At 42.7% G+C, this 18245-nt stretch overlaps 1 protein-coding gene and 1 long non-coding RNA gene across 5 annotated transcripts in view; one reads left to right on the top strand and one right to left on the bottom strand.

Annotated features, from left to right (window-relative positions):
• Positions 1–1183, bottom strand: part of LOC125459857 (uncharacterized) — a 110607-nt gene extending 109424 nt beyond the window's left edge. Inside the window, exon 1 of the long non-coding RNA XR_007249131.2 lies at positions 915–1183. This is a non-coding gene — a long non-coding RNA (uncharacterized LOC125459857). The remainder of the gene's footprint in view (positions 1–914) is intronic.
• Positions 1–16044, top strand: part of vac14 (vac14 homolog (S. cerevisiae)) — a 320684-nt gene extending 304640 nt beyond the window's left edge. Inside the window, exons 20-21 of one of the 4 annotated variants that reach the window (XR_007249130.2) lie at positions 9527–9845; positions 15758–16044. Coding sequence is in view for 1 of the 4 variants with exons in the window: in XM_048546809.2 (XP_048402766.1) it covers positions 9527–9710 (184 nt within the window). In the remaining 3 variants the exon portion in view is untranslated. Of the gene's footprint in view, positions 1–9526 lie in introns of all 4 variants that reach the window. The other 3 variants (XR_007249129.2, XR_007249128.2, XM_048546809.2) reach the window with 3 other exon arrangements.
• The last annotated feature ends 2201 nt before the right edge of the window (positions 16045–18245 follow it).

Below are 18245 nucleotides of genomic sequence, written 5' to 3'. Positions count from 1 at the left end.
CAGAGTCAACCACATTGCTGTGGGCCTGGAGTCACAAGTAGGCTGGACCAGGTAACGATGGCAGTTTCCTTCCCTAAAGGACATTAGTGAACCAGGTGGGCTTTTCTGAGAATCAGCAATGAATTCATAGTTATCGTTAGATTCTTAATTCTAGATATTTTTATTGAAATCCAACTCCATCATCTGCCTTGGTGGAATTCAAACCCATGTCCCCAGAACATTATCTGCATCCCTGGATTAACAGTCCAGCAAGAGTGCCATCCCCTTCCCTAAGATATTAATGATTTAGAGGAGCTGTGATCGCATTGCATGATAGAACAGACTGAAAGGGCTGAATGGCCTCCTCTTATTATCTGTGTTTCTGTAGAAGCACTGCAAGAAGTCCTGTGGTTGGGAAAGGTGCAATATAATTTAGTAATTACTCCAAAACGTGGCGCTGAGGTGAGAGGATTTGTGATTTTCTTCTGGACAATCAAATATTGGAGTGAACAGCCTGTAATTGTTAGGAAACAGACTGTTATTGTTAAGATTTGCTCTGTCATGAGTAGATTGCAGTAAGAAGTGTACAGTTTAGACTAAAGGATACATCCTCAGTTATGTGAAGAGCCTAAGTCTCTGGGTGAATAATGTTTTATTGCGTAACATGGGGAGCACTGTGCAGCAGTTCACTCTGCTTATTTATGTGAGCCCTTTGTAAGAATATTACATGGATCATTGTTTATTCTATTACAAATAGTTTATTTTAGTAGAGAATCACTGTATTTCTGCACATCTCGATTTTTACATTACACATCATTGATATTATCACTGCGCTACCATCTCTACTTTACTACAATACATTCGCCAAAAATAAACTACCACATTGGCAACCCAACACATTTGGACATTCTGAAATAACAGAACTCTTTTCTTACCTTGGCTAGGAATTTTGTACAATGTGGTTTTTTTTCTCATTAAAAAGCAGCACATTCATTTGGGCTAACACAGTGGCTCAGTGGTGAGCACTGCTGCCTCTCAGCACCAGGGAACTGGATTCAATTCCACCTTTGGCCGTCTGTCAGTGTGGAGTTTGCACGTTCTCCCTGCGTCTGCATGAGTTTCCTCCGGGTGTGCCAGTTTCTTCCTCCGGTCCAAAGCTGTGCAGGCTAAGTGGATTGGCAAATATTGCCAAAATTGACCCAGCATAAGTGAAAGAACAATGATACCATTCCAAGTCAGGATGGTGAGTGGCCGGGAGTTCAAATTGCTTTAAAAATATTCGGGGATTGCAACAACAAATTTTGAAGATTTTTTTACATTTGCTCTGGTCTGTCACATTACCCTTTGAGTTTTGTTTTGCCCTGAGGTTGTAACACTTTGCAAATAGTTATCTAAGATAACATTAAAACACCCTTTTGATTATGTTTCTGATCACAAGAGCAACTAAAAATCAGCATGAGCCTTTGTTTTTAAAAAGCACGCTTCATGTTGGAGGTTGAGGAATCAGCAGCAAACAATAATCTAATTGAGAGTCATATTTGACACATTAACTCAATCTTTTTGCTTACGTATAGCCAGACCTGTTGATCATTTACAGCACTTTGTTTTCATTGCAGTGTAAATGTGGTGGTAAAGGGGCCTTTTTGACTAATGGCCTCTGCAGTTGTATCTTGCCATTTCAGGCGATTGTGGCTTAGTTTGTAGACAGACATCCAGCAAAAAGAGGGCAATGACTGCCCGAACCGCGATCAACTATCCGATTAGTGGTTTAAGTTTTCTGGATGTAATCCCCGAACCCTGGGCAGCAACCACCACCCATGCCACATCCTCCAGAACATTGAATCTTTCAGCCCTGGAGGAAAGACAGCCCACACCCTGGGTTCCAGCAAAGAGAGACCATGGTCAAGAGGCTCTGTGGTCAGTTTTGGGCCAATATCCCCATGCTGCCCAGTAAATGGTACTGCCCGAGAGCAAAGTCTGGCATTGCATCGAAAGGGTTCTCTACATTTGGCAAAATAGAGATCCACTACCAGAGCAAAGGGAGGGCACTGCCCCACATTCAGTTTGTAACGGGGGTGTGGCAGTGCACAGTTGCACAAATAAAGGTTTGGGTGGTTGCCACAATAACCGAAGAGCCAGCCAGTTTAACAATACTGCAACAGCAAGCTTTCGCTCTCTGGAGTGTTTTCCTTTGTTAAGTCACCTCTTACTTAATGTTGCATAATATCCAATCCTGCCATAACTTCCACATGAACCTGTGCCCAGCCCTGTACCTAAAATCCAAAATTCTATCCTCTGAGTTTCATCTGCATCCTACAGAGCCTTCTTTTAAGAAGAATAGATTCAGTGAGTCCCAAACACATGCAACTGCCTCACTGCGTGTCATAAGACACTGGCTTGGAGGCGGTCTTGCAGCCAGAAGAGTTTGCATTTTTTGTTTTCCGTACTTACAGGTTGGTACCTCCTTAATGGCCTGCTGGAGGGAGGCACCCAGTGCAGAGTGAATATCTCACTGTGTGGAAATCAATTTGCTGCTCCTCTCAATCAGGGAACTCCCACTGACAACAGCATCCCTGGGCTTGTGGGAGGAAGAGACAGCCTGTCACTATATGCTAATGAATCACTGTGAATGGCTAAGAATGAGATCAAGATCAGTGATACCCTACACAGTCAGGCATCCAGGTGACAGGTTACTTGTGAATTTGTCTGCTTGTGTCAATTGCAGCACCAGGGAACTGTAACTCAGCTTCTGACTCCCCAAAGCCTGTCCACCATCTCCAAGACACAAGTCAGGAGTGTGATGGAATGCTCTGTCATTTGCCTGGATGGGTGCAGCCCCAACAACACTCAAGAAGCTTAACACCATCCAGCACAAAGCAGCCTGCTTGATTGGTACCATATCTACAAAAATCCACCACTGACACTCAGCAGGAGCAGCAGTGTACACCATCTACTAGATGCACTGCAGAAATTCACCAAAGATTCTCAGACAGTGCCTTCAAACCCATGACTGCTTCCATCTAGAAGGACAAGGACAGCAGATACATGGGAACACCACCACCTGCCAAGTTCCCCTCCAAGCCACCCACCATCTTGACTCAGAAATGTCTGCGTTCCTTCGTTGTCGCTGGTTCAAAATCCTGGTATTCCCTCCATAAGGGCATTATGGGTCTGTCTACAGCACATGGACTGCAGTGGTTCAAGAACACAGTTCATCACCACCTTTTCAAGGGCAACTAGGGACGGGCAATAAGTGCTGGCCCAGCCAGAGATGCCCATGTCCCATGAGTGAATATAAAAAAAATCTAAACAGCTAAGATCTCCAGAAGAGGAAATTTGTAAGGGAGAGGGGCGACAAAACTTTTTTCAAATTATTCAAAGCTGTACATCCAGTGGGGAATTCAGGTCATCAAATCACTAAACCTGGAGCTGTGTTTAGCACGCAGCTGGCTATACCATTCATTTTAAGTACTGTACCTTTTGGTTCCTCTTCACTGTATCTGTTACACCATGTCCTTAATTTTTTTTTACATTTGGTCTGTGCCTTTAGCCTGTCAGCCAACATATGCACCAGGTCATAAAAAAGGCAATCGGACACGAAAAGCAGACTAGTGGGCATCTGTGGAGTTTCTGTGACAGAGGGTGAAAACTCTGGCCTGCCTCTCTTCTCCAATCATTTACACCGGAATCACTCATCGCCAGCCTCTCTCTCTTTTGACTTTGCCCAAGGCTGTTTCTTTGGCCCGCCACAGAATGGCTCCTATTGTGTTAAACAACTCCACCTTGAAGAGAGTGTAAAGACATCAGTAATATTTGTGCAAAGTCACTGAGTGAGCCCTGGGGAGCAATCAGGCTGCTGATTGATCACAGTCGTGCCAGAGGTCACTTATAGTACTGACATTGATTTGTGTTCTGGATCCACTGGAGGTTGTTGACTTCAGTGAGCGGGTCACAGGTTAACAGCCGACAGAACAGCAGGAACTGCTTGCATGGCAGCAACCGGCCTGTCGAGAACTTGACATTCCCCAGGATGCAGCCTGCAAACAAACAGAATCTGAGCTTGTCTTCGTCCTTTTGTGAGATGGTCCTGTCCAGCGTGGCTCAGCGAGTGTCTCTTTCATTTCTGAGGCAAGCCCATGAAACTTAGGCTGATGCTTCAGTACAGTTGTGAGGGAGCGCTGCACTGTCAGATGTTCAGATGAGATACTAAACCAAGGATCTGTCTGTCCTCTTGGGTGGATGTGAACGATACCACAGTCCTGACCAATATCTATCCTGCCACAAGGATCCCAAAAAACAGGTTGGCCAGTTAGTATCACACATCTATTTGTGAGAACTCCCTCTGGGCAAAATGGCCACCACATTCCCTGTCACAGTGACAGCACTTCAAACATACTAAATCGTCTGCCAAGCACTTTGGGGAATTCTGAGATTGCAAAAGGCCCTATGGAAATGTAAGTGATTTTCTTCTACTCAGACAGAATGTTAGGCTTGACCCCGTCTGTATTTGGTTGGCTGCTGTAAGTTGCAATCAATTATTTTAGTCGGTGTCCGATCCCATTTCCAAGTGTAGTGTGAAATTACACGTTTAATTCCACTATTGCTGTAGCAGCACCACAAGTTGAGAATGAGGGAGAACACACTCTCTCCCTTGTTTTCTGATCCCTCTGTAGGCTCATCCCTCCATATCTAACCTCTGACTCTTTGAGCCTGGGAAATACCAATACACACTCTTGCATGGCCCCAGTTTTCAAGACTTCACCATTAAAGGTGCTGCTGAACTCTCTCTGCCTGTCTTTCCTCCTTTTGTGAAGCTTCTTGAAGCCTATCTCTCTCTAACTCAGCTTCTGAGCATTTATCCTGCTATCTCCTCCCATGCTCCACTTGCAGAAATATTTTAATAGATATCGCTCTAGTTACATATTTTGAGATGGGTTTTTCCTGCAGTAAATATGTCACACGTCAGGCAACTATTACCCACTGATGTGCTGTAACATTCCCACCATGTGTGTCTGTTAGATGCTGAATACGTCTGTGTCCACAGCCCCAGATGACCAGATATTCCAAACAGAAGAAGTTTGTTGAAATAATTTCTCTTCTATTTGCTTGCCACTAATTTGACTGGGTGTTCCTGACCCGTGACTCTGTATTTGTCCCTCTGCTAGTACCATTTAATGTTTTATATTCATAGGGAAATGACTGTTACTTCCAGTTGTATAACGCATGCTCCTGCCTGCGGTCCCATTCTTCATTGCACTGTGTGACATTAACTGCACTGAGTCTTAGATGTCCTCCTCACAGCCTGCCCATCTGCGCCAGCCCTTTTCAACTATCCAAACAACTCTCATTTACAGAAACACTCATGTTCAGGAAAAGGCAGTTGGATATTCCCAGCAACCACAGGCTTGTCAATTTGACGTTGGTCATGAAGAAAATGCAGAGACAATGACAAACTTAGCTCACACTTTTCTAACTGTTGATTAGCGATGAAAGTCAGCAAGGGATTGCTAAAAGTAAATTGGCTTCGACTAACTTGGTTGACATAACAAATTTAGAATTGAAAAAGGCATTCGAAGAAGTGTTATACAACAGAATAGTTTCATGGCCATGGGATTGAAGGAGCTGTGGCAGCACGGAGATGCAAGAAATGGCTAAGAAACCAACTACATACTGGTAGGGAAGTAAATACTGGTTTACCCCAAGAATCTCAGGGTTGCATAAGGTGTGTGGCAAAAAAAGCAGGCCATCCAGTCCATACCAGTCGACTCCACTCAAACCACCTGTCATCGTTACTATTGTAAATCTACCATTGTAACCCTCTCTCTGCTCTTCCGTCAAACACTCATCCTGCTTTCTCTAAAATGCACCTAAATGTTCGTTCTTCAACCACTGCTTGCGGCGGCAAGTTCCACATTCTCACCACTCTTTGAGTAAAGAGGTTTCTTCTGAATTCCCAATTTGATTTCTTAGTGACTGTCTAACATTTGTGGCATGTCATCATGCTGTTCCCCACAAGAAAAAATATTTTTGCTGCATCCATTCTATCAAGACCTTTCATTATCTTATAGACCCCAATTAGTCATCCCCTCAGCTTATATTTTCAAAGGAAAAGATAGCCAGTGTGTTAATCCTTTCTTGGTATCAATGCCCATGCATTTCTGGAAGCATCCTTATTAATGATCTACACCCTCTGCCATGTCTCTGTGTAGTATGACCAATAGAAGTCCACACTATGCTGTCTAATGTGGTCTGTCCAACATTCAATACAGATTCAACATAACATCCCTACTTTTCAATTGTATTTCTCTAGAAATAAACCCTAGCATTAGTTTTGTTTTGGGTCCTGCTGACCCAGAGCACAACTTTTGCTGGTTGGTATTACATGTCCATTGATATAAGGTGGTGATTATGAAGACAGCACCTTCAGAACTTTGCGATTTCTTTGGTTTTCTGTAGCGCGGAGGAACTTAGGAAGGAATTCAAGAGACTTCCAAAACTCCAAAATGTTTTAAATGACAAAACAATGAAAGACTTCTGCTACTGATTGTTGAGTTGGCATTGTGGTGAAGATCGAACATGTTATTGTTGTTTGGAAAAGTTGGTTCCAAAGTGCATTTCCATTTCCAGTCTGGTGAAGTTCTGCTTTGTAGTCTTAAAAGGTCAAGAATTCAGTTTAAACAGTGGGTGTATGATGGCATTTCCAACAAATTCTGTAACTTGAGCTGAAAAATCATTAAGTCTCACTGGACTAGTGCACTGGAAATCAGGCACCACTACTTCGGGAATTATCACAAAAGTTATAGATTTTAGCAAAATAGGAAAGATCCCCAATTTAGATAAAGAGGAGGCTAGAAGGACACAGCAAGCCAGGAAGCATCTCGAGGAAAGGAGAAGTCAATGTTTTGGGTTTTACCCTTCTCCAGCCCTGAAGAAGGGTGATACCCGAAATGTTGACTTCTCCTTTCCTCCAGACGCTGCCTGGCTTGCTGTGTTCTCCCAGCCTCCTGTTTGCCTAATTTGGATTCCTGCATCTGCAGTTGTTTCGTCTATAACTAAGATCCCCAATTTACCTGTCTCTTTAGACCCAGGTTGACAGAACTGAAATGACCTTTTGACTACCCAGCATCTGTTGTTCTTCAATGTCTGTCCTCCAGATACTTTTCACTTCTTACATGAGACACGGAGACTAGTTCACAAATTGATAGAGCCTCTGACTTATATGAAAAGCATCAGCTATCAAGGTAAATAAATTTGCTTTCTTCAGTTATTGTCTACTGCAGAGGAACTCCACATGTCCCGTCCCAGTGGTCCAAAGGCTTCTGGGCATATTCTTCACACCTACAAGCTACTCAGCTACCAAGAGCCAATCACCTAGCTGTTGGCAGGAAGGTGTCATTTGTCATCCACAGGTGACCATGACTCAACAAACTAATCAGCTACTTTATACACACCCCTAGTGCCAGCCGTGTGCCCTCAATTCCGCACCCCCACCCCGGTTGAATAAAGAGTGGTGTAAACCCTGCTTGCGATGAGTTTTGGTAACTTCTAAGAAGTTCTCCCTTCCACGATCCTTAGTTTTTAAAACAGTCCACTTCCCATTTCAGTCCACATTCAAAAATACAGAAGAATAAAAACATGTGGCCTTTTTAACAAGTCCTCAGAAATAATTGTTGAGGTGCTTGTTGACTTAAGCATTGAAACCTGGAGACAGAGAGAAACCTGTTCATTCGGAGAAGAGTTCCATAGCTCAAAGATGCTGTTAATAGCAGGTTTGAAAACTGTCAATATAGGGGTGGGTGAATTCCTAGGTTGCTTTAAAGTAAAACTCTAGAAACGGAGAGAAAGACATCCTCTAAAGCTGTTGAAGTTGTGATTTAAAGACACCATGTTCAGGATTAATAGAGATTTGAGTTAGCAACACGTTTAAAGGTCTCAGGTAGGGCCATTAATTGAAGAAAATAACATTTGAGTGAATGCAAAGACATTTGGATGTGAGTTTACTCGCTGAGCTGGAAGGTTAGTTTTTCAGACGTTTCGTCACCATTCTAGGTAACATCATCAATGAGCCTCCAACGAAGCGATGGTGTTAGGTCCCACTTTCTATTTATCTGTTTACGTTTCCTTGGGTTGGTGGTGTCATTTCCTGCATTGGTGATGTCATTTCCTGTTCTTTTTCTCAGAGGATGGTAGATTGATTTGGAGCCTATGTGTTTGTTGATGGAGTTCTGGTTGGAATGCCATGCTTCTAGGAATTCTCGTGCGTGTCTCTGTTTGGCTTGTCCTAGGATGGATGTGTTGTCCCAATCAAAGTGGTGTCCTTCCTCATCTGTATATAAGGATACTAGTGATAGTGGGTCATGTCGTTTTGTGGCTAGTTGATGTTCATGTATCCTGGTGGCTAGCTTTCTGCCTGTTTGTCCAATGTACTGTTTTTCACAGTTCTTGCAAGGTTTTTTTTTTGTGTGCTACCTAGAATGGTGACGAAACGTCTGAAAACTAACCTTCCAGCTCAGCGAGCAAACTCACATCCAGAACCTCAACCTGAGCTACAAATCTTCTCCAAACTCACTTGCAAAGACGTCTGTCCAAAGCTAGCAATGCATGGAGATAAGGCTGATCCATCACTGATGTTTGAGTGTCTTTAAGTGTATTGCTGGAGCAAAAGGAATCTTTTTGATGTTTGGAATGAGTTTTGTCCAGTCATTACTGTATTGCGTAATATTATCTGTTTCTCTTTTGTGTAATAAAAGATGAAATAAAACTTATGATCCTCCACGGCGCCAATCTGACTTGCCCTGCATTACCATCAGCTGGGATCACAATGTGTGTCAATAGGGCACAGTCTGATGTTAATCACTGAAGAACAAAGGAGGAAATCAAACACAATTTTCTTTCAGACAGAGGTGTATTAGTAATGAAGGTTTTCCTGCACATAGTGTGTCACAGATCATATTGGAAAAAGAATTGGTTAGGTGAAAAGTTCATAAAAATACAACATAGGGAAATAATATTTGTAGCTCCAACTTGAAAAACAGACACATTTCGCCAAGAGGTCTGTTTCATGCCCATGTCCTCTTTGATTCTGTACTAGTATCACAAGGGTTGGTGCAGCAGAAGTTAGCTACAAGTCATATCCCAGCATCCCCCTTTTAGTTTACTATAGCTCCCAGTTAATCCTGTCCGAATTACATTCTCTAATTCGTTTTGAGTTAAGATACCTAGGTTCTTTGCAACATCGGAGTTGCTTGTTGCAGTTGCCTGAACTGAACTAAACTTTAAACTATCTACATCTCACTGTGTCCAAGCCTTTCCCTGTAACCCCCACTTTTGCCAGAAAATTGTTTTATTTTTATTTCACTCAGAGGACGAGTGTCACTGACAAGATCAGCAGTTATTGTTCAACCCTTGCTAGCCATGAGGTGCTGATATATCCTGCAGTCTGTATGATGGAGATGCTCTGATAAAGCTATTGGATCGTGTGTTCCAGAATTAGCAGTAATGTTCATTTAATCTTCTCCTATTTGACTGAAATTATTTTGATTTCCAGGCCCAGTGAGAAGCCCACAGCCCCCAGCAGGCAAGTCCCTTTGGAAATCAACTATAGCGAACTGCTGCAGCACTTTGAGAAGGTACAGAACAAGCACCTGGAAATCCGACATCAGCGAGCAGGCCGCAATGATCAACAGGACAGGAAACATCCCCGTGACACAGAGACAACTTATTGCGTATGATGAGCCTCTAGTCAAAGGACAATGCTCGACTGTCAGACTGCCAGCTGTAAGACTGACTGAACCGTGAAGCCCTTTTTGTCGGGCTGCCCTACTGCCTTTGTAATGCAAAGTTCTTTGCCACTACTAGTACTCACGGTACGTGAGCTGGGCAATATTCCTGTGTTAATTGTGTAGAATTTATAGGTCTGTGAGGACCTCAGTGGAGTAGTGATCACTGTTCCCCAATGCCCCTCCCTCTTTGCACTGACCACTGTTTTGTAATGCTCCAACATGGTAAAATCTTTGCACTGTTCGCTGTTCTCTGCTGTTCCCCTTCAATGACCCAATGTGGTACAATCTTTGCACTATCACTGATGATACCCAGTTGGTAAACCACATATGATAGTTTTCCAGTCCAGAGTGTAATTTTTGCTTGTGTCCCACCCCCTGCATGACATTTCACAGCCAGATCCTCTGCAGTGGTGATCAAATTCTGTTCTCTGCTTAAATCCATCTTCCTTTCACAGGAGCAGAAACTATCTCTGTCAGCACCGATTTGGAAATTTCTCCAGCAGCCTGAATTTGCAATATTGTTAAGTGAACTTGGTCAGTGTGAGTAGGCTCTTTGTTCCTCCTTTAATTGCACTACCATCCGGCACTTAATGTGCACAGTCTGTAGCATTGTCAACAGGACCAGATTTGTACTGATTTCTTGTCGATTGGTGTTCTTATGGACACAAAGTTGTGGTGACTGGTATGGATACTGGGAAGATATCTCACTGCTTCAGTAAGGGCTCCTCTTCTCAAATTGAAGTTGCCGCACTTTGTCAGGATGAGTATATTGAGCTTTATCTGCATCTAACAGTGAGATGCCTGACCTGATTTTGTTTGTCACTGGTGATGATGCTGGTAATGAGCAACACTGAACATCCCACACCCTGGTGAGCCCTGGTGCATTTACAGAGGAAGTGGCAAGGCAAACATTAGTCAATAGAATTTAAAGCAGGAGCATCTTATTAAACAGAAGTAAAAGGAATTCTCTGGTCATGGATGATCTTGATTGAAGGTTGGTCATTGAATTGCAATAATCCATAACATTTATATTTGATGAAGGTAAAAATAGCTATAAAATCAGGTGCACTAGTTGTTACTTTGGAACATTTCAGTGTGACTTGAGGCACAGTTGTACCATTATTTGAATGACTGTATCGGTTAATCCTGAAAGTCAGCTCAGTTCACTTGAGAAAACAGTGAAGTAAAGATAGAGTAACTTACCTGCGTGCCGAGCTATCTATCTGCCTCACTATTAAAGATCCCAACTGAACGTTGCTGACTTGTTTGTCATACTTAATGGTTGTCACATTCTGTTTGTTTGCAAGATTTCTGAAAGCAATTTGGATGATACACTTGTTTTAAACTATCAGGTGAGGGATGGGGGAGATGTTGTGGATTGAAAATTTTGCACTGCAATAAACCATGACAGCCCTGTGGCTGATCTTTTGGGCTTTGTGATTTTGTTCGAGGTTTCACTGGCCCCTTACTTGTCACTGCCCCTCCTTTGACCTGTCGCTACTGCCTGTTTATATCAAAGGAATCCTCAGAAGGTCAGCGTTGAAGCGATAGAAAGGCACAACTCTGAAAACCTTATTTTCTGTCTGTATTCAAAATTCCATCTGTGAAAGGAGCAATTATTGATATTTTGTCAGCCAGTAAGCTTGAGAATAGAGCAAATAAAAACCAAAAGAACTGTGCGTGCTGTAAATCAGGAACAAAAGCAAAGTTTCTGGAAAAGATCAGTAGGTCTGACAGCAACTCTGAAGGAAAAACATAGAGTGAATGTTTTGGGTCTGGTGACCCTTCGTCAGAAGAGTCATTCTGAGGAAGGGTCACTGGACCTGAAACATTAACTCTTGTTTTTTTCCTTCACAGATGCTGCCAGACCTGCTGAGCTTTTTCAACAACTTTGTTTTTGTTCCTGAGGATAGAGCCAGACTTCTAATTTACTCAAACTACAGCAAACAGTCTGAACTTGTGAACAGAACTGGAGCAGAGTCTGTGTACCAATGAGCGACAGAGACTGTCTTGAATATAGGAAGATTGTTTCTCCAACAGAATGCAGTGTGGAGGAGAGTTGTACAACACAGATTGTTTATGTGTGTAATAGGAACTTCCGGGATGTTTGATTGCCAAAAGAATTTCCCAAACAGCTCTATTCTGATTGCAAATAGTGGTTTCACTCCATTCATCCTTGCTCAATTTTAAAATGGCATGATCTCCTCACACTGGGAAGTGGGGAAATGCTTACTCCCTAGCATGACCCGTGAAAGGGGCCACAGCGTCATCAGCTCCTTCAAGCATGATCAGCATTTGCTGTTTGATCAGAAAGATTCAGAAAATAAGGTTGATTCCTTGCACTTTTGTAGACCAATTGTTGCTGTCATTCTTTGAGGTCAGCCCTCTCCAGTTTTCAGATTCACTTAACAGTTGATCATTCAAACATGGAAAAATAATTAAACCTATTTAACATCCGCCAATGACGTAAATAAAATTGATCACCACCGTCTTGTACAATGTGTATGAATGCAACAAGATTCGATCCCTTTCCCATCTGGCTCCTGTTTGGCTGTAACATGGATTAATGGCCTATTGGTCAATGCAGCCAGTGCCCCACACCCCACCTCAGATCCTGAAATCTCCAGCCCTTAAAGTCTCCCACAACCCCCCCTCGGTTTTCTAAATATGTGTTTAAACGCTAAATAATAACACCATTCACTTTTTAAAAGATAAATAGAGCTCACTACATTTAGTTGCAACCTTATGCCTCCTCTTCCTTCAAGTGACCCTTTCTCAGAAGGGAAGGGTAACAAATTAGAATTAACTTTTATATCTATGATAATGTATTTGAATTTGATTTTAAATTAGTATGCTGCTCACATATAATGGATTGTTTATGGTTGCTCTATTTGTCCAGCACAAGGACATCAGAATTATTAGAGGAAACACATCAGTAGTTTGATTCAATACATTAATTGAAAAGTTGTACTCTGAAAATTTTAATGTTGAGTATGATACTCCTTTATTACAAATCTCACTGCTCCCGCCTCCATGGATAGAGCTATCATTACTTCACTTGCAGAGCTCCATGCTTCCAGATCTGTAGGTCTCAGTTATGCCATAGCAGGTCACTGCTGATCCCACTGTGATGTAATGACCAACACATTCAGATTTAGAAGAAAAATACAACAGTAAAACTAGGTGCTTTTCACACCTTGTGTGTGATATTGTACAAATTCCCTTCAACACGTTACTTCTCGTAATTTGCGACAAGTTTCGTGTGCATTTATTAAACTTAGCTTTCAATTTTATTGGACCCTTTTCTGAGGCATTTGGATGATCAAGGCCATTAACACACTATATACGCACAGAATGTTTGATAACCCGTGCTAGATTTAGCTTTCATCATTCAAAAATGAGCATCTTGTTCTAAATTAATGATGTTGAGTTCCCCAAGTACATTGTGCGAAGCAGTGTGTTCTGTTCAACTTTGACCTTCTCTGGCTAACTTCTGTTATCTTAGTCTGATTTTCCGGAATCCAGTCCTGATGAGTGACTCGGCCATGCGGCTGTGTCGGTTCCACTCGGAGTTGAGGGAGTTGGAGGGTGATTGCTGGGTTGACCGAATGCTGTTTACTATAATGTACGGGTAAATAAAAGGCTGTCTGCAGTATGTTGTTGGAGCATTTCTTGTGGCTGAGCTGGGCCTTTGAGATATCTCTCATCAGCTCCCCCAACCTCTTCTATCTAAGCAATGGTATCCCAGCCCAGCTGTACACGTACCCACAGCTGTCAGCACCTGCAGATAAAATGCAATTGGACAGTGATTCCCCTCCCTGGATGCCACTCCTTTGGAGCACTTTGATCCACCACTATCTTGCCCTGCCCCTCTTTGTGCTTGAAGAGTTTGATCTGCAAAAACCCTCAGCTCAAGTTTGCAAATGGGAATTTCAAACCGGCTTCCCAACCACTGGAAGGTCATCTCTAGTTGTTTCTTCTTCGAATGGCACCGGTTCTGCAGGAATCTTTGTTCCGAGGACAGACATCCCACACCATAACGCTGTGTCAAAAACAACATGTTTGAAATCTGCTGGGCGACGGTTTTATAAAGCTGTGCCGGGGTGATGTCAAGGAGGATCAGCAAGGGGAATGCTGTTTCTATTTTTTTGTTTGCCTCAAGTGAGATAATTCTCTAACTGTTTGGCCCGATTTGGCAATCAGATTCTTGGCATTGTCTTTTTGTTTGGGCAGGGTGAAGTGTCCTCCTGAGCACAGGAAATGCCCAGTGAAAATTTGGGTGTTGCCTGACCACATCATGATGGTGCATTTCAGACAGCCGACACCCAGACTTCCAATCTCCCGACACAACATCCACGTCCAGAAACAGATATCTCAGCTCAGAGTAACTTAGTGATTTTTATTTTCAGAATACAATACTGCGAGCTGCGGATAGCACTGCCCAAGTTCAAACTATTGCAACAGCAGTGTACCTTCTGTGTATGTCAATTCATGGGTAAGTAGACCCCCTTGCCCTGGTACTGAACCGTAGCAGCTAGGAAGTCATTGGATCCAGCTCATCTAACTGAGGGAGGGGTTGGTTCTCCCAGTTCACTGCTGATTTCTACTGAGTAATGTGTACCTGAGTATTGAACAAGGACCAAGTTGGGCTGGCTGTGAGTGAGGTGCCTATTGGAACAAGACCTTAGTTATAGTCTGTAGTATTGGGTAAGTGGAGGTGAGGAAATCTCAAGCCTTTGTGGGTTTTCAGCACATTGCTTCAGTGAAGTGGGTGACAGAGACAACAGCATTTGTTGTTCATTCACCATGACACACACTGATAACAGCAAACAACAGATGGATAAAAGCAGACACGGATGCTATCTTTTGTTTATTTTCATAGAACCCCAACAGTGTAGAAAAGGTCCGTTGGCCCAACAAGTCCACACCAACCCTCAGAGCATCCCACCCAGACCCATCCCCCTTTAACTCACCTAATCTACACATCCCTGAACACTGTTGGCAATTTAGCATGGCTAATACATTTAGCCTGCACATCTTCGGACTGTGGGAGGAAACCGGAGCACCCGGAGGAAACCCACGCAGACACATGGAGAAAGGAACCCATGTCCCTGGTGCCGTGAGGCAACAGTGCTAACCACTGAGCCACCGTATCTTCCTTAAAGTTCTTTCCTTTCTGATGAACATTCCAAATGAATTGTCAAAATTCATTGTCTCGTCATTGACAAGATTATCCCATTCACTTACTGAGATGTAGACGTGTGTCACAACCTGTGTGTGTGCCCTGCCACCAGCACTCCCATACTCTCTTGGAGTGGGGTGAACATACTACAGAACCCTCTTGAGTTGTGTGAAATGTCAAGTGTACTGCGATCATTGTAGTCCTCCTTTCATGAGGATCCATTTAACTGCAAGGCTGGTGATCTGTCGGGAAACAATGCCCTGGCAACTTGAAACCCATAGTGACACTCTTACTCAAAAAGGTGCCAATAAAGATGCCAGTTTGGATTAAGCAAACAGCAATGATGGCAGAGACTAGCATAGCAATCAACTGCTACCTGTCAATATCTGCCATCTGCCACAACTGGCTAGTGTCAGCCCTGTTTTCTGGCCACAACAAATCACTAGCCCTGGTAGTGGTTTATGGTAAATTATATATTTATGTTTAATATATTTGGCTGTTCCCCTTTGGATACTAATCATGCCCACAGATTTTAAAGAATGGTACATCTGAATGAATATTATCAATTCTGTTTACAAAGAGTCTTGTCCTTTCATCTTTAATATTTAAATAAACATGTTGTACATAGATGTGTAAAAGAAATGTTTCTTTAATCTATTTAAAGGACAGCTGCTCGTACTTACAGAAGCTTTGTGCTAACTTGAGTGTTTTCTTTGTAAGTTTATCCGTGACTCAGATTCTCTGGTTCATTTTGTCTGACAACAGTGATGTTTCTAGCTTGCGATTTAGGGCTCTTCATTTCAACAAATTGCAGGAGAATGGAGGGCCTAACTTCTCAGCCGGTTCTGGCAACAAAATGGGGACATCTTGAAATGGAAGTTGAACCTGAGGAGAAGCAATTCGCAATAGTGATATCTACAAGCAACCTTTGGGTAACCTGGAAATCGATCATGGCAACCAGAGCTCAACAAATCCTAGAAATAAATCTAGAGTAAATTCAAAATAAAACTGCGGAAATATATAAATTGACCTGACCTGATGTGAGATTTGTTCACTGTTTAACCACATCTAAATATTTCCCTTGCGGGTAAAAACAGCCCCTGTAACAAAATTGTTGGTTTCCTTTGGGATTTAAAATTTGTGATTAAATAAACATTAATTATCTCTTTGCAATTGTCTTTTTTTCATGTTTTCAAAGGCAATTTTAGAAAATATACACGGCAAAGCCGGTTAGTTTGATTCCTGAAATTTATTTGTCTTCCAGGAAAGTATTTTACTTTCTGCCACTCACCAGACTACCTGGCTAGATAACATAATGGTTGGTGCTATCTTAGACACTGTGTCAGTCCTGGTATGTTAGTATGCAAGCACAGCCAAGAGATCGCATGCTGTTTCACCTAGAATGCATTTGTCATTTCAACAGACATGGTAGTGCTCATGTGATGGAATGGTAGCTGGCTGTACCAGAACAAGAGAGTGGCTCAGCCAGGAACCAGCAGTTTTTGTGCCTTGAATGAAATCCTAGTATTTGCCATCTTCAAGTCTAACACATGACTCCTGTTGTAGTGGCGATGCCACCGGGCTAGCATTCTAGAGCCACAGGCTAATGTTCTGGGGAGAAAATTACTGCAGGTACTGGAATTCGAACTGAAAACAACAAATGCTGGTGATCACAATGGGTCAGGCAGCATCCATGGAGAGAGAGCAAGCTAACGTTTCGGATCTTCGACAAAGCTCTGACAAAGAGTCATCTAGACCCAAAACATTAGCTTGCTCTCTCTCCGTGGATGCTGCCTGACCTGCTGTGATCACCAGCGTTTTGTTTAATATTCTAGGGACATGGATTCACCACGGCAACGGGTAAAATTTAAATTCAGTTCATAAATCTGAAATATAAAGCTAGTCATTAGTGATGGTAGCCATAACAACAGTGTGCAAAGGAGCAGACTCTAGATCCACAGTAATGGGGTAGAGTTTTAATTACTCTCTGAAGTGGCCACTTATTTCAAGTGCATTTAGGAATGGCCGACCTTATCGACAATCAAAAGCCTGGGGAAGAATTTTGAAGTGAAGTTATGTTTGAAGAGTATCAGGAGTCTGAGAGCCACTGGGCTATCGATATTAAAAGTGTTGTGCTGACCTGAGAACTGGATCTCCGAATGGCAACTGATGGTTACAGGACCTGCAAGTGTAGTCGCTATGCAACCAGCTATTAATGTAGAAACCTGGAGTAATGATTCACAGACATAGGTTCAAATCCACCCCCCCGCTCCATTGGAAAACTGGAGGAACTTTCAATTCAATTCATGGCAAAGTCCACATTGAGGCTATTGAGTTGGAAGCTCCCGAGGTGGAATATGAGGTGCTGCTCCTCCAGTTTCTGGGTGGTTTGGTTGTGACACTGGAAGAGGCCCAGGATGGACATGTCGTTCAGGGAGTGGGAGGGGGAGTTGAAGTGATGCAATGATTTGGATATGAAAATAGAAGGTGTGGTTAGTAAGTTTCCCAATGATTGAAGGTGTAGTAGCCAGCCAAGAAGGTCACCTCAGAATACAATGGGACATTGACAAGGGCCAATAAACTGAGGAGTGGCAGATGGAGTTGAGGCTAGATAAATGTGAGGTGCTACATTTTGGAAAGGCAAATCAGGGCAGCACGTTTACACTGAAGGTTGTGGGGAGTGTTGCTTAATAAAGAGACGCTGGAGTGCAGTTTCGTAGTTCCATCAAAGTACAGCCACCGGTAGAAAGGATATGAAGGAGACATTTGGTGTGCTCGCCTTTATCGGTCAGTGCATTGAGGACAGGAGTTGGGAGATCACTTAGCAGCCATATAGGACATTGATTCGGCTGCTTTTGGAATACTGCAATCGATTTTGGTCTCCTTGCGAGAGGAAGGATGTCGGCGCAACATAGAGGGCCGAAGGGCCTGTTCTGCGCTGTATTGTTGTATGTATGTTGTATGTATGTAATTCATTGAATGGCTCTTGAACTTAAATAGCTAGTCTCTGCTATGGTGACCGTGACGCTGAGACATTTGTTTAAAAAAAAAACCATCTGGGTCGCTTTGAGGAAGCAAATCCACTGTCCTTACTCAGATTTAATATTGTGGCGTGAGGAATGTAAACAAAATAAGCACATTCACCGGATGTTCATTACATAAAGGTATTACTGACAAGATTTTGCTTTTTGTAACTTTAACATGAATTACCAGGCAAATGATGCTTCAAATACAAAGATAAATTTCATTTTAAATGGTTGATGCAACAAAGACACACCTTACACAACCACTGCCATGTGCAT

This window comes from Stegostoma tigrinum, chromosome 16, assembly GCF_030684315.1.
Source record: "Stegostoma tigrinum isolate sSteTig4 chromosome 16, sSteTig4.hap1, whole genome shotgun sequence".
Classification (NCBI taxonomy): Eukaryota; Metazoa; Chordata; class Chondrichthyes; order Orectolobiformes; family Stegostomatidae; genus Stegostoma; species Stegostoma tigrinum.
Note: the sequence above shows the minus strand (reverse complement) of the source record. Positions and strands in the feature narration are given on the sequence as shown.